The 13,937-nt window shown below is 44.5% G+C and overlaps 1 protein-coding gene across 1 annotated transcript; it reads right to left on the bottom strand.

The window, feature by feature from the left end:
* Window positions 1-12,071: 12,071 nt before the first annotated feature.
* On the bottom strand, window positions 12,072-13,607 carry LOC101734307 (paraneoplastic antigen Ma3). The gene has a single exon (XM_004911455.2). It carries the CDS (start codon window positions 13,605-13,607, stop codon window positions 12,072-12,074), a length of 1,536 nt encoding a protein of 511 aa, XP_004911512.2.
* Window positions 13,608-13,937: the final 330 nt, after the last annotated feature.

Genomic DNA, 13,937 nt, shown 5'->3' with positions numbered 1-13,937 from the left:
TTGTGTAAACTTTTTGTTAAGAGGATTGATCTGGGATATGGGTAATAAGAAAAACCCTTAACTGCAAGCCAGCTCATTTGCTTTTAGCCATTTGGATGGGTACAATACACATAAACTTGATCCAGATCCTATGCTTTGTAATGCATGTCAATGATTTAGGTGAACTGCATTACATTACATTGAGTAGAGGTCTCTGGTTGGACATTCCTGTGCCCATGCCCCTTTCACTTGCCACGTGTTCCATAGGTGGCACAGTTTGTGGCTGCTAGTGCAGGATTCACAGTCAGACTTACTGGTTTTTAAAAAACCTGTGACAGAGATAGGCACAAAGAATTGGGTTCATTCAATGTGCATGAAAAAACCTGTTGATTTGTTTGTAACTTGCTCACACTTCTATATTCCATTCTTAAAAAAGGGACAAATACCTTCTTAACTTTCCCACTTGGGTAGCCACAGTAGGTTTCCAGAGTAGAAATTTTGGAGTAAATGCTCCAAACATTGCCACCAGTCACCTTGCTAATATCTACTACAGTGAGGTTACATTGTTTGCTTGGTGAGATTAAAGTGTATCGTAATATAGCCAGTATAGCATTGTTTGCCTCCTTGAACACCTCAAGCCATGGATGTACACAAAGCAGAAAGGATTCTTATAAAGCAGTGCTGTACAACTGGCGCCCCCCCCCCCCACATCCTTTGTGTGCCCTCCCCCCCCCCACCTGTATGGCAGTTGTGACTGCTTACCTTTGAAATGGTATCAGCACTGAGATTAACTGGCTGCCTGCATTATTCACACCATAGATTAAGGCTGTAAACCCCTGTACTGTTTAAACATGTAATCCTTTGTACTGTTCACACCTTTTAGTCCCTCCAATGTTTACCCTCTGCATTGTTCACACCTCAGGTTCAGACTGTTGATCTGTTTACATAAAGCAGGGCCAGCATTATGTCACTGTATGAACTGCCTGCTGTGGCACACATGGGCAGGGTGGGGAAGGCAGAGTATGGCACACACAGGCAGTACTCTGCCTGCCCTATGCTGCTTGTGTGTGCCATACTCTGTCTGCCCTATGCTGCCTGTATGTGCCATACTCTGCCTGCCCTATACTGCCTGTGTGTTCCATACTCTGCCTGCTCTACCCTGTCTGTGTGTGCTATACTATGCCTGCCTTATGCTGCCTGTGTGTGCCATACTCTGCCTGTCCTATGTCCCCCGTATGTGCCATACTCTGCCTGCCCTATGCTGCCTGTGTGTGACATACTCTGCCTTCCCTATGCTGCTGTTCTGGGAGTTTGTTAGCATTTGGATATGGTTGTTAGGGGGTCTCGAAGGTGTATAATTATGTGTTGGGTGTTGCTGTGATATTCACAGGGGAGGAGGAGGCATATGGATTTAAGGGAATGTCTTAATATGACATAATATAATTCTTTTGAAGGGTGAAATCTCTACAGTGAGCACCATCCATTTGGGTTTTTGCTGCACTACCCCCGTTAATGTGGGTATGGTCTTAAAAGTTCTTGTGATGCAATGGGTGTGGTTTAAAGTGGGTGTGGTTTAAAAAGGGGAATGGTCAAAACTGGCTTCCATTATCGGCTCTCCAGCATGTAGGCCAGAAAAATTCTGGCCCTTGGTACCACAGAAGTTTGACAGCACTGTGCTAAAGTATCCTCTTACATGAATAGAGCTGCTAGTTTTTGAGGACTTTCTGACTAAATTATGACTAGCAATGTAGTGTTAGGAAAGCAAATGTGTAAGTGATGTTCTGAGATTAGGGCAGCAATTTTTGCATAAACCATGGTTGAGCAACATTGTTTACATTCCCCTTGAAAAACTCACCTTTATGCCTTCAAGACTCTATAATACTGTTAAACCACAATACAGATCTATTTAATGGTAGAACCATAAACTAAGGTACATTTTTCTGATTGTTGTGCAGAAACGTTAATGCAACTTTAAACAAAAACTAATTTCAGCATGGGGTCGATGTGCATTACAGAGAACTGTGCCAATTTGTTAAACACCTTTCTGGCAGGCAGAAAAGTCTTTATACAACTCAGATTGTTGGAAATCTCTCAGGAATCCCCAGGCTGAATTTTAATGCATTCGCCCCATTGCTCTGACGCTCAGAAATGTGCTATCCTTTCATGAAGTCTTTTAATAAGGTTCCAAATCACAACAAATAGACAACATATTGGTGACAGTATTGAAATCATCAGCTGTTTTTCAATGATTTCTTTTGAGAAATGTTTAAATGTAAGAGTAATATAATTCAAGGAATAAAAGAAGAAACTGCACCATGAACAATATGCTGACTTTGCAGCTTGTGCTTCCTCAGACATCACAATTTTTGGACTGACATTTATGCATAAACACAATATATAATTGTTATTTAGCGTGATAAACAGGGTCGGACTGGGCCGCTGGCATAACGGGAAAAACCCTGCCCACCGGGGTTTAGCTGTGCTTATGTAGAAAGGTTAACTAAACACTACCAGATATAAAATAAATGTATTTTTGAATAAATGTTTTTTTTTATTTTTACTGAAACATATCTAAATCCACCAATTTAAAGGAAATCATGATAACTCATACAAGCAATTTCCCAACATCCCTTAGAAACAAATGCCATCCCACCCATGCTATTAAGAAGTGATGGATTCTTGAAGGATTTTAACCCTTTCACTACCAGACTTTAGGGGCCTTTCCTCTGGGAGACTTTTAGTTTACCCAGGAAAACTATATATTGTTTTTTTCAGGACAACCTAAGCTTTCAAAATATTGTGTAATTCCAATTATTTTTCCATAATATAAACACATACACCAGAAACAAAAATTATTTTATGCATGAAAATACAACTGATTTGAAGTCCCATGACAATACAAAATATATATAGTTTTATGGAGATTTCTCACTTGTATAGGTCAAAAACTCCCAGCAGTACATTACCAAATTTCCAAAGCACTGCTCCAGAAAGCTTAATACTTTAGATTTTAAGGCCAAAAATTTCCACTCCAAACTATCAAGTTACAATGCTTTCCTAAAGTTATTGGTTTTTATCAAAATTTGTAAAAAATTTTATAAATCACTTCAAATCTTCCAGTCTATAGTATCTTATCTCCTACAGGTCATAAAGTAACCATTTCAGCTCCTGCAAAATCAACATTTACATCATTATATGTGGGATAACACTAGTAAAAAGTACATTTACCCCAGAAAGTCATATATTTTTGGAAAGTACACATTCCCCCGAATCTAAAATGGGTACCCATGTCTTTCTACTCCAAAGTTTTCTAAGTTTGACGATTTTTATGACATTTCCAAAAATCACCTCAAAACTTTCAATATGCAGCATCTTATTTTCTATAGGTCATTATGTACCAAGATAAAACACCCTAAATATGAACCCCAGAGGTCTACTGAACAGTTTGATGCCCACTGTACTTAGGTTTATCAAAGCACATGGCACTTAGAGACCCCCCAAAGTGATCTAATGTGTAGTGCTGGTTGTTTCAGGAAGCTCAGAATCAGGCACAATGGCTGCCTACACACCAGTATAAAAGAATAGGATTTGAAATGGTAAGGTATTTGTAATGTAAAGAGTGCAATTTAGAAATACACCATACAAATTATGACAGAATCCCTAAGGCTAATGTTCCACGCAGAGATTAGTCGCCTTCAATAGATCTCTGCTACCTCGGTTGACTAATCCCTGCTAAATGCCTTTCCCTTGGCAAGAATGGGAATAGCGGGTGAAAAGGCCCTGGATTTCCAAAGTCACGCAAAGTTTCTCCTGTAGGCAACATTGCTTGGCTTTGAAAAACCAAAGGGACGTGTAGGCCTTTCCACTGGAAGTTTCCTTTGTTGCTAGTGGAAAGGCATTCAGGAGAGATTAGTTGCCCTCGGTAGTAGAGATCTATCAAGGGTGACAAAGCTCTGCGTTGGACATAAGCCTAAGGGTGAAGACAGTCGTGGCGACTAGTCCCCGCACGATACATTTCACACACTGTGACATATATTTGTGCACAGACTGTACAGCGCTGCGTACCCTTATGGCGCTTTATAAATAAAGTTATACATACATACATACATACAGAGATTAGTCACCATGACTGTGTTTTCCATTTCTGCATTTGGGGGGGTTTACAAAACTGCAGCAACTAATCACCCCATCTGTCCTTACCCTTAAAGGAGAACTAACTTGGCCTAACCTGACTGTCCCTTCTCAACCTGTCAGTTATAGCTTCTAATGCTAACGGCCTCCTGCTGCACAATATGGCAGTCCTCTCATAGAGTATAATGGGGTATCAGAAAGGCAATGTAAAAGTATCAGGCAAATACTGTTAAGGCAAAATTATAGATGACCTTCTTTTAGACCAGCGCTGTCCAACTAGTGGCCCGCTTGAACAATGCAGGGGGCCAGTTAATCTCAGTACTGATACCATTTAAGTCTTACACAAAGGTAAGCAGTCACAGCAGTCAAACAGATGGGGGGCCACACATAGACAGGGTAGGGCAGGCAGCTCTTGTGATAACATGGGTGTGGTTTAAAGTGGGTGTGATTTAAAAGGGGAGTGGCCAATACTGGCATCAATTATCAGCCCTCCACCTTGTAGGCCAGAAAAATTACGGCCCTCAGTATCATAGAAGTTGGACACTGGTTTAGACTTATCTCCCACAGGGAGACTTCAGAAAAATGAAGTGCGATGTTTTAGAGAGATTAGTTGCCTGTGGTAGCAGAGATTTATCATGGGCAAAAAATCAGTCAACATTATGCAAAGTCATGATGCTTCTATGGAAGTTACTTCCTTCTATATTTACCATAAATTGTGTAATCATTTCCAGAGGCAAGACATTTTTTAAAGAAGTGATCTAATTACCAGTATTAGGAATTCCTTGAATGCTGAAGTTCTAATAAGGTCATGGCAAATGAAATGTTTGTGTAACAGAATATATAAAATACCTGTATAAGCGTAGCCCTATTATGCTAATGAAGGATATCCTGCATTGATTTCCTTGTGTTGGGTGCTACAGGAGTCCTGTGTCTCCACTATCTGGGAGAGGTACAGTATTATTTGGTGTGCCTCTACTAACACCACACTCATGCACAGATAAAGTTGATAAGTTTATTGCAGGACACTGTACCCAGGCCCGGCCTAGGGCCCCACCAAGGTTTGGCTCCCATACGGAGCAATGGGGACCTCTCCCTACTGCTCCATATGCGAGTTTAAATGGATGCTGTAGCGCATGCATGCGGAGGGGGGGTTCGCGAATGCGCATGCGTGCATGGGGGCTGGGCCTCGGGGTGCCCGGTTAAAAAATCCTGCGCTGACTGTACCTTTAAATAACTTGCATGTATACGGTATACTTTTGTGGCACAGTGGCAGTTTCTTCAGAGAATGAATCCCTTTTCTTCAGAGCCCTGAAAAGAACTCCTTTTCCTTCTGTGCCCTAAACAGAGCGGACATTTCTGCCACTGGGTTCCCTCCTTGCTTTCCACACTCTCACTTTTCCTGCTTCTCTTCTAGCACTTCTAATGCAGGCTTTTCTTCCTGTCAGCTTCTCTCCCTGCACTTCATCTGCAGGCCTTTCTTCCTGTCAGCTTCTCTTCCATTACTTAATCTGCAGGCCTTTCTTCCTGTCAGCTTCTCTCCCAGCACTTTATCTGCAGGCCCTTCTTCCTCTCAGCTTCTCTCCCAGCACTTCATCTGCAGGCCTTTCTTCCTGTCAGCTTCTCTCCCATTACTTAATCTGCAGACCTTTCTTCCTGTCAGCTTCTTTCCCAGAACTTCATCTGCAGGCCCTTCTTCCTGTCAGCTTCTCTCCTAGCACTTCGTCTGCAGGCCTTTCTTCCCGTCAGCTTCTTTCCCAGTACTTCCTCTGCAGGCTCTTCTTCCTGTCAGCTTCTCTCCCAGCACTTCCTCTGCACAATTGAAGGCACCCAAGCAAAATCTGCATGTATGGCTGAATCTTCAGACGGAGGTAGAATCCCTATTGTTACTACCTCCATATCTGACTCTGAGTGAGGTGCAACTGCTACTGTGAGTGTAATCCTTATGTGCTAATATTGAAATAACTTGTCCAAGTGGGGCATTTTCTTTATTAGCAAGACTATAGCTTAGATTTATTGATCAAAGAACTGCATAATTCATGAAATTCCTGAGAACATGAATGTGTTTAATGAGTAAGCTTTATGTTTGATAATGGTTGTCAAAGAAAAAACTGTTGGATAGGCCAGTTTGATTGAAGTGGTTTATTCACGTGAATGGAGTAGACAGACAAGCGTAGTGACGTTGTCCCTAAAACATGCTACTCAAAGTTTTAGCATCTAACTACTAACATTTATATGGTTAAAGTTACACAATACTTTGTTATCTATTGAACACAGACGAAAGGTGGAGGAACCCTATAGCCAATAGAGCCAAGGCTCCTCTCTGACACATACACAAAGTGTGGAGTGGGCTATTTTCGTTGGAGGCCCCTCCATTAGGCAAAATCAGCATTTCAAAGTTTTAACAGAACAACACTTTTAAACATATTTAAAGCACTCCTATATTAATTGATATGAACAAGATGGAGTACAGAAAGCAAGATGGTTCCTTTTTACTTTCACATTCCTCCCTGTTGTTCATACCTGAACATATATATATATATATATATACACTCTTCTTACCCAGACCTCTCCTCCGCCACCTACTTCTTAATAGCAGGTTCAGTGGCAGTACAGAGTTGCCTATCTGGGTTCCCATCCAAATCAGCAGTCTCTTCCTTATCCTACTCAAACAGGAATGGGATCCTTCTGTGGATAAAGTTGGCCAAAGCACAGAGGGCCGCTGACTAGAAGAAGAATGTATATTTCTTATTCAGGGGCCCAATTGACAGACCTCCTCCCTTTGGCAGTTGTATCCCCTGATACTGTTTTTACTACTTCATACAACATCAAACATATTATAATCACACAAACTACGGGTGCCATAAAAGTTTTGAAATAGCCAAGTTCCTACATTTCCCATCCAAGAGAAAGGATTCCATCCTTCCTTGGATATATCTCTAGCTTTCTGCTGTAATTCCTTTACCTTATGCATGTGGGCCTCAATTGGGTCATGCGAATCTTCAATCCAGGTACAACACTCTTTACCTATGATTGCACAAACCCCGCCCTCAACTGCTAGTAGGTAATCTAAAGCCATTCTATTCTGTAAAGTCACCTTTCTAACTTGTGCTAGTTCCTCATTTATTATGTGTATGGAACTTGTAGTTTCATTTATTATACCATCCATTATACTAGCATACTTATGTAGCCCTCTTTTACTACTGCATGAGATCTAGCACGCATTCACTTGCGTGTGGCGCTACAGGAGCCCTGGGCCTCCGCTATATGGAAGGGCAGGTACACTGATAATGGCGTGCCTCCACCCAGGGTCAGGACAGGTTGGACTGCGGTACCCCTCCCTGGGAAACCTTTTCTGATCCACAACACACAAACACAGGAAAGGTTGATGGATTTATTGGCAGGACGCTATACCTTTAAATTAGCAGAGATAGATACAGCCTGCCAGACAGGGGCAACCTCACTCACATAACATAGAGTAGGTGGTACTTTCTGAACTGCTGAGGGGAATCCCCCACTTATGTGGCAAGTGCTTCAGAGTCTTAGAACTCCCTTTGGCTTTCCGTGCCCTGAGAAGAGCACGCTTTGTTCTTCAGAGCCCTGTACAGGACCCCCTTTCCTTCCGCACCCTAAGAGAGCGCGCTTTCTGCCACTGGGGAGGATTCCCAATTACTTTATTATACAGAGCACTGTGTGAACTACCAACACCTTGCTTGTCTGTCTGCTTCCTCGTTCCCAGCAGCACCCTCTTCTCTCACTTCCTTCCTGTCAGCTCACACAGGGGGTGGGGGCTCCTCCTCCTTACACAGTAACAGCACAGAGAAGAGACAAGTATACACAGCTCCCCTACATTCTCCCCCTGCTTAAAAACTGTCACCTCCTGGCTGACAAACAATAAAAAAATATAACCAAGTAATGCAATAACTTGAAGCATACAAAATCTTCTGGCCTGCTTTAGCTCACAGGGCCTATTTACATAACCACTAGCTGAAAAGGAACTGCATGCAACATACTCAACCTTATACTTCCCAAGGCACATTTCATAAACTGAATCAATAATAGTATAGTCCTGGTGGTGCAAACACCGGCAGCATATTTACCAAATTGGACACTGCCCCTACCCAGGCATGGTAAAGTCCAGCATGTGGTACATAAGAAGGATTTCCCAGTGTATCATAAGTCAGTACAGGTGGGGGCTGCCGAACTCGTGCACCCCGTCTCACCTCTCTCGGGGGGAGTCCTCTAGCTGAATCCTCATTAGAAGTGTTTCCATCACTCAGCAACAACCTCTGGTTTGTCTCAGACCTTGGTACAAACTCCGGGGATGCAGGATTCAAATTATCCCTGACAGGAATAGGCCAGTCCTCAGAAGGAAGAGAGTCACTCCATTTGACCCTCCTCAATGTCAATACCCGTAGAAACATCACTTGCTTGAGATACAGGGAGTAAGTGATTTCTATGCCAGGCTTTTACTCGACCCTCTGGTCCCTTTATCTTGTACACCGGAATCCCAGGCAGCTTGCTCACCACATCGAATAGTTCATTTCTCCAACGGTCAGCCAGCTTATGCTTCCCAGGCACTCCTAAATTCCTTAATAACACTTTGTCCCCTGGAAGTAACTCTCTGTGCTTGACTTTATGATCATACCTCCTTTTGTTATTGGCATTCAACTTGCTAACATTCTCTTCAGCCAAACGATAGGCAGTAGTCAAGCCTTCCCTCAATCGGGAAACGTACTGAAAGTGGTCCCGATGACTCACTCCATCTGTAGATACACCCAGCTGGACATCAAGGGGCAACCTTGGCTCCCTCCCAAACATCAAGAAGTATGGAGAGAAACCAGTGCTATCATGCCGAGTACTGTTATAAGCATGCACCATAGCCTCCACATGCTTGCTCCAGCTCTTTTTATCCTCCACTGGCAGGGTACCTAGCATGTCCAACAATGTCCGGTTAAATCTCTCAGGAAGGGCATCTCCCTGGGGGTGATAGGGAGTAGTTCGGCTCTTTTCAATATGTAACAGTTGCAAAAGCCCTTTAATAAGACGGCTCTCAAAGTCTCTGCCTTGATCAGAATGTAATCTACTTGGCAACCCGTAGTGAATGAAAAACTTCTCCCATAGTACTTTAGCGACTGTGGGGGCTTTTTTGTCCTTGGTGGGGAAAGCTTGGGCGTACCTGGTATAGTGATCGGTGACTACCAGAACATTACCGATGCCCCTCGAATCATTCTCAATACAAAGAAAGTCCATGCACACCAAGTCCATGGGTTCTGAACCTTTAAGGTGACCCATGGGGGCAGCGAGGACCGGAAGTGTCTTCCTTTGCAGACACCTTAGGCACTTCCTGCAGTAACTTGCAACTGCATCTCTCATTTTAGGCCAGAAAAAGCGGTCTTGGACCAGCCCGTAAGTCTTCTCCATTCCAAGATGTCCATGGTGATCATGCAGACTCCTTAACACCATGTTCCTGAATTTAAGGGGCAACACTAATTGCCGCCTCCCAGGGTGATTATGATATGGTATCAACCGGTATAACAGTCCTTGTTCCACACAGAACTTCCCCCAGTCACGTTGGGAAAATTCATACCCTCCTGGCAAACTCTTCTTGAGTAAAGCAGGATTTCTGCTGTTAACCGCTCTCCACAGGGGCCCTATCACAGGATCAGTTTTCTGGCTTTGAACCATGTCCTTGTGACTGATTAACTGGGATTCTCCCCCTACTAGAGCAATGGGACAGCAGTACATAGGTGGTACAGACTCCGGCCCTCCACCAACAGAATCTACGACCCTCAACTCAGAAAAAGCCACTTTGTCATCCACTACAGCAGCTGTAGCACAGTAGGCCTTCATACCGATGCTGGGTATCTCTTCCCACTCCCCATCATCCTCCAGGGCAGGCAGACCCGGTCGTCTAGAGAGAGCATCTGCTCCTATATTCCTAGGCCCTGGTTTGTACTTGAGGGTGAAAGAGTAGTTTGACAGTGCAGCTAACCAACGGTGCCCTGTGGCATCAAGTTTAGCAGTAGTCAATATATATGTGAGAGGGTTATTATCTGTTCGTACTTCAAACTCTACTCCATATAAGAAGTCATGCAACTTGTCCACAATGGCCCACTTAAGAGCCAGGAATTCCAGTTTATGCACAGGAAAATTCTTTTCACTGGGTGCCAGACTCCTACTATGATAGGCCACTGGCTGCAGCCCTTCTGGGTACCTCTGGTGTAGGACACCTCCCAACCCTTCATAACTGGCATCAACATGGAGGACATATGGTCTGTGAGCATCTGCATAAGCCAATACAGGGGCTTCTGTCAGCCTTTTCTTTAACTGAACAAAGGCCTCTTCACAGGCTGAAGTCCACTTATCACCAAAAGGGGCTTTAGCATCTCTTTTTGTCTCTTCACCATGCACATTAGAAAGCCTCAACAATTCATTTAATGGGTGGGCCACTCTTGAATACCCCTCTACAAATCGCCTGTAGTAACCACAAAACCCGAGAAATGATCTCAGCTCAGTGACATTTTGGGGTTTGGGCCAGGTTACCACCGCTTCAATCTTGGCCGGGTCAGTTCCTATTCCTTCTGTAGAGACCACATGGCCTACATAGGTTACTGAGGAGCGGCAAAACTTACATTTGTCGATTGACAGTTTTAGTCCTTCTGCTATTAATCGGTCAATCACATTCATCAGACGCTGCTCATGCTCCTCTAGGGTAGTCCCAAACACAATGATATCATCCAGATACACCAAGCACTCTCGGGGCGACAGGTCCCCCAACATCTTCTCCATAAGTCTCTGAAAGGTAGCTGGGGCCCCACAAATACCTTGGGGCATCCTTGTGAACTGGTAAAAACCCAAGGGGCATATAAATGCAGTCTTTTCCTGATCCTCAGATGCCATAGGTACCTGGTAATAGCCAGAGCGTAAGTCCATTACAGTGAACCATTTGCTACCATTAAGGGCTTCCAGAGTCTCCTCAATTTGAGGTAGAGTGTACTGGTCAGGCACAGTGCGTCTATTTAAAGTACGATAATCCACGCACAACCGGATTGAGCCGTCCTTTTTCCTCACGATGACTATAGGGGAAGCATAGGGGCTCCGACTGTCAGCAATAATTCCTCGCCTTTTCATTTCCTGTAGGTGCGCTGGAGATCCTCCCGGTCCTTGGGAGGGACTCTCCTAGGCCGCTCCCTAAATGGAGTGGAGTCGGATAAGCGGATAGTGTGCTGGGTACTTTTAGCACACCCTACATCCATTTCGTCTGTTGAAAAGACTTGTTTGCGTTCTAGTAAACTATTACTTAGCCTCTGCTTCCACTCCTCAGAAACAGGGGAATCCCCAAAATCAAATGCCAAGTTTGATACAGAAGCAGATACTGGGGTGGACTGAACCTCTGCAAGGTCATAAACCTCATGAACGGGGTAGCAATACGCCAACTCCTGTTTAGGCCGGATTACTACAGCATATGGAGAGAGATTTTGAACAGTTACTTGAGCAACTAGGGGTATTTTCTTGCCCCACTCTTTCTTCTCCGGAACAACTTTCCACCCATTCTGGGCCACTGCCTCAGAGGGGCTTTCAACCAGTACACATCTATAGCCTTTCATCATCTCAGGTTTTACATCAGTTAGTGCTCTCACAGTCCTAATGGACCTTGGGGGAATCTCAACAGTTTGCCCAGCAACATGGCGTAACAACCCATACTTGTAAGTAACTGTGAAGGTGTTGCAAACAACCTCTGGACCATGGTCAGAATACCTAGGGGCTTTTGTCCCAGCGACTGAAGGGTTTAGGGTAGTCCGTACCTCTCTAACATTTGTTCCCAGAATGATGGGAGCAGCGTTAGGGTTTCCCGTATCTGGGCAGACCACAGCATCAACTTCCTGGGACAGAGGCAGTGTACCATGGCACCTCGGCATGGTTATAGTCACTTGTAGCAATCCATGTATGGGGTAGGCCTGCTAATTCAGCCCCCACAATTCTAAGCCTCTAGCGGGCTGTAAAGGTTTTTGGGCTAGATGTTGCAGGTAATAACTATAGTGGATTATTGTGACCTGTGATCCGGTATCAAACAAAGCTTGTACTGGCTGCCCATCTAACAGGATGTCCACCAAGGACTTGGGGCCCACCATGTTTCTGTCCTTTATCGCAGAGGGTTCTGTAACCTTGTTGGGGTAGCTACTTGGCTTCCCACATGACATTGTCTGCACTGCATTAGGGGAATCTTTCTCAGGACAGTCTTTAACAAAATGCCCCTCCTTGCCACACCCGAAACAACTGGTAGGGGTAGTGGCAGGTACCCCCTTATGCCACTCTGACGGGGACCTTTTCCGGATTGGGGTTATTGATGGTACACCCTTTCCAGTTACCTTAATATCCTTCGAGGTGGGTAAAGCAGGGTTCTGCTTTGGTACCCGGGAGGTACCAGCAAAGCGTAGGGTTGCCTCCTCTTGCTTAATCACTTTCATCAGGTCAATAAAGCCGGTATCTCTTTTATCCCTCAGGAGTATCTGCAACGTGGAATACATGGGGAAGAATGGGGACATCCCCTTTAGTAATTGTTTTAGACGTAGTGTATCTACTTCCTCTGCTGTAATCACTTTTTTTGACAAGAGATTCCGCAGCATATTCTCTAGACGGAGGGTGAATGCAGATACATCCTCAGAAGACTTCTGTCTCATCTGTTTAAAGTCAGCCAATAACTGGTCAGGGTCCTCATGCTTCCCATATGCTGAAGTGAGGATATCAATTATGTCCATAGCATTGTAATCTTTGTGACTGGCTTTAAAATTTAACACAATACTAGCTGCAGGGGGACGGACCTGCTCCATAATTCGCTGCCTCTTGGTTTGTTCTGAGCAGGCCCACTCATCTAACGCTTGTAGTGCAGATTCCTTCCATGTCTCAAATCCCTCTTCCCCTGTAGGAACCGGCTCTGTGCCTGAAAATGTCTTTAGCTTTTTATAGTGGCTCAGCTGCAAGCCCTGAGCCAATGCCTCTGTCATTTGGGTTATTGCGTCAGTCAAGGGATGCTCTGAAATGCTAACATCCTTAGCTTCACTGGTCTCAGTTACAAGCGGTTCTTGCTTTACTGTGTGCTGCACATTGCAGGGTAGTGACGGCAGCAGCCTCCTTTTTCTACTGGTGTAGCCTGCATCTGGACTGGTTGCTTCAACTTTCCAGGGGGCAACAACAGCCTGGGGGTACACCAGGGGGCACCCTACTGATAAATCACCCGCAGGGAACACAGCATATGGCCCCACTTCTGAATTTAGTGGATCACTCACTTTGAAAAGCAGGACTGCATAACCGTCCATGGTTGATCCTTCATCTGCTATCAGATGTGCACCCTCCAAATGTCTGTATTTAGACTGGTTACTCTCTAACATTTCCAGTGTAACTTCAGGTGGTACACGATCAATGGCAAATACATGGTCTGGGTTCACCTTTTCCTTTAGGGCCCATTCATAGACCTGGGCTGGCGTTATTAATGGCATATCTGCAGTGATTTCTGCTTCGCTCTCAGCAGTGCCTCCAAATGTAGCCCTCTTTTACTACTGCATGAGATCTAGCACGCATTCACTTGCGTGTGGCGCTACAGGAGCCCTGGGCCTCCGCTATATGGAAGGGCAGGTACACTGATAATGGCGTGCCTCCACCCAGGGTCAGGACAGGTTGGACTGCGGTACCCCTCCCTGGGAAACTTCTCTGATCCACAACACACAAACACAGGAAAGGTTGATGGATTTATTGGCAGGACGCTATACCTTTAAATTAGCAGAGATAGATACAGCCTGCCATCCAGGGGCAACCTCACTCACATAACA

The sequence above is a fragment of the Xenopus tropicalis genome, chromosome 1 (assembly GCF_000004195.4).
Source record: "Xenopus tropicalis strain Nigerian chromosome 1, UCB_Xtro_10.0, whole genome shotgun sequence".
Classification (NCBI taxonomy): Eukaryota; Metazoa; Chordata; class Amphibia; order Anura; family Pipidae; genus Xenopus; species Xenopus tropicalis.
This window is presented reverse-complemented; position numbering and strand designations above follow the sequence as displayed.

What these genes read in the sequence shown, in the direction of transcription:
- LOC101734307 (XM_004911455.2), bottom strand. Translation starts at nt 13,607, where the DNA reads ATGCCATTAATAACGCCAGCCCAGGTCTATGAATGGGCCCTAAAGGAA.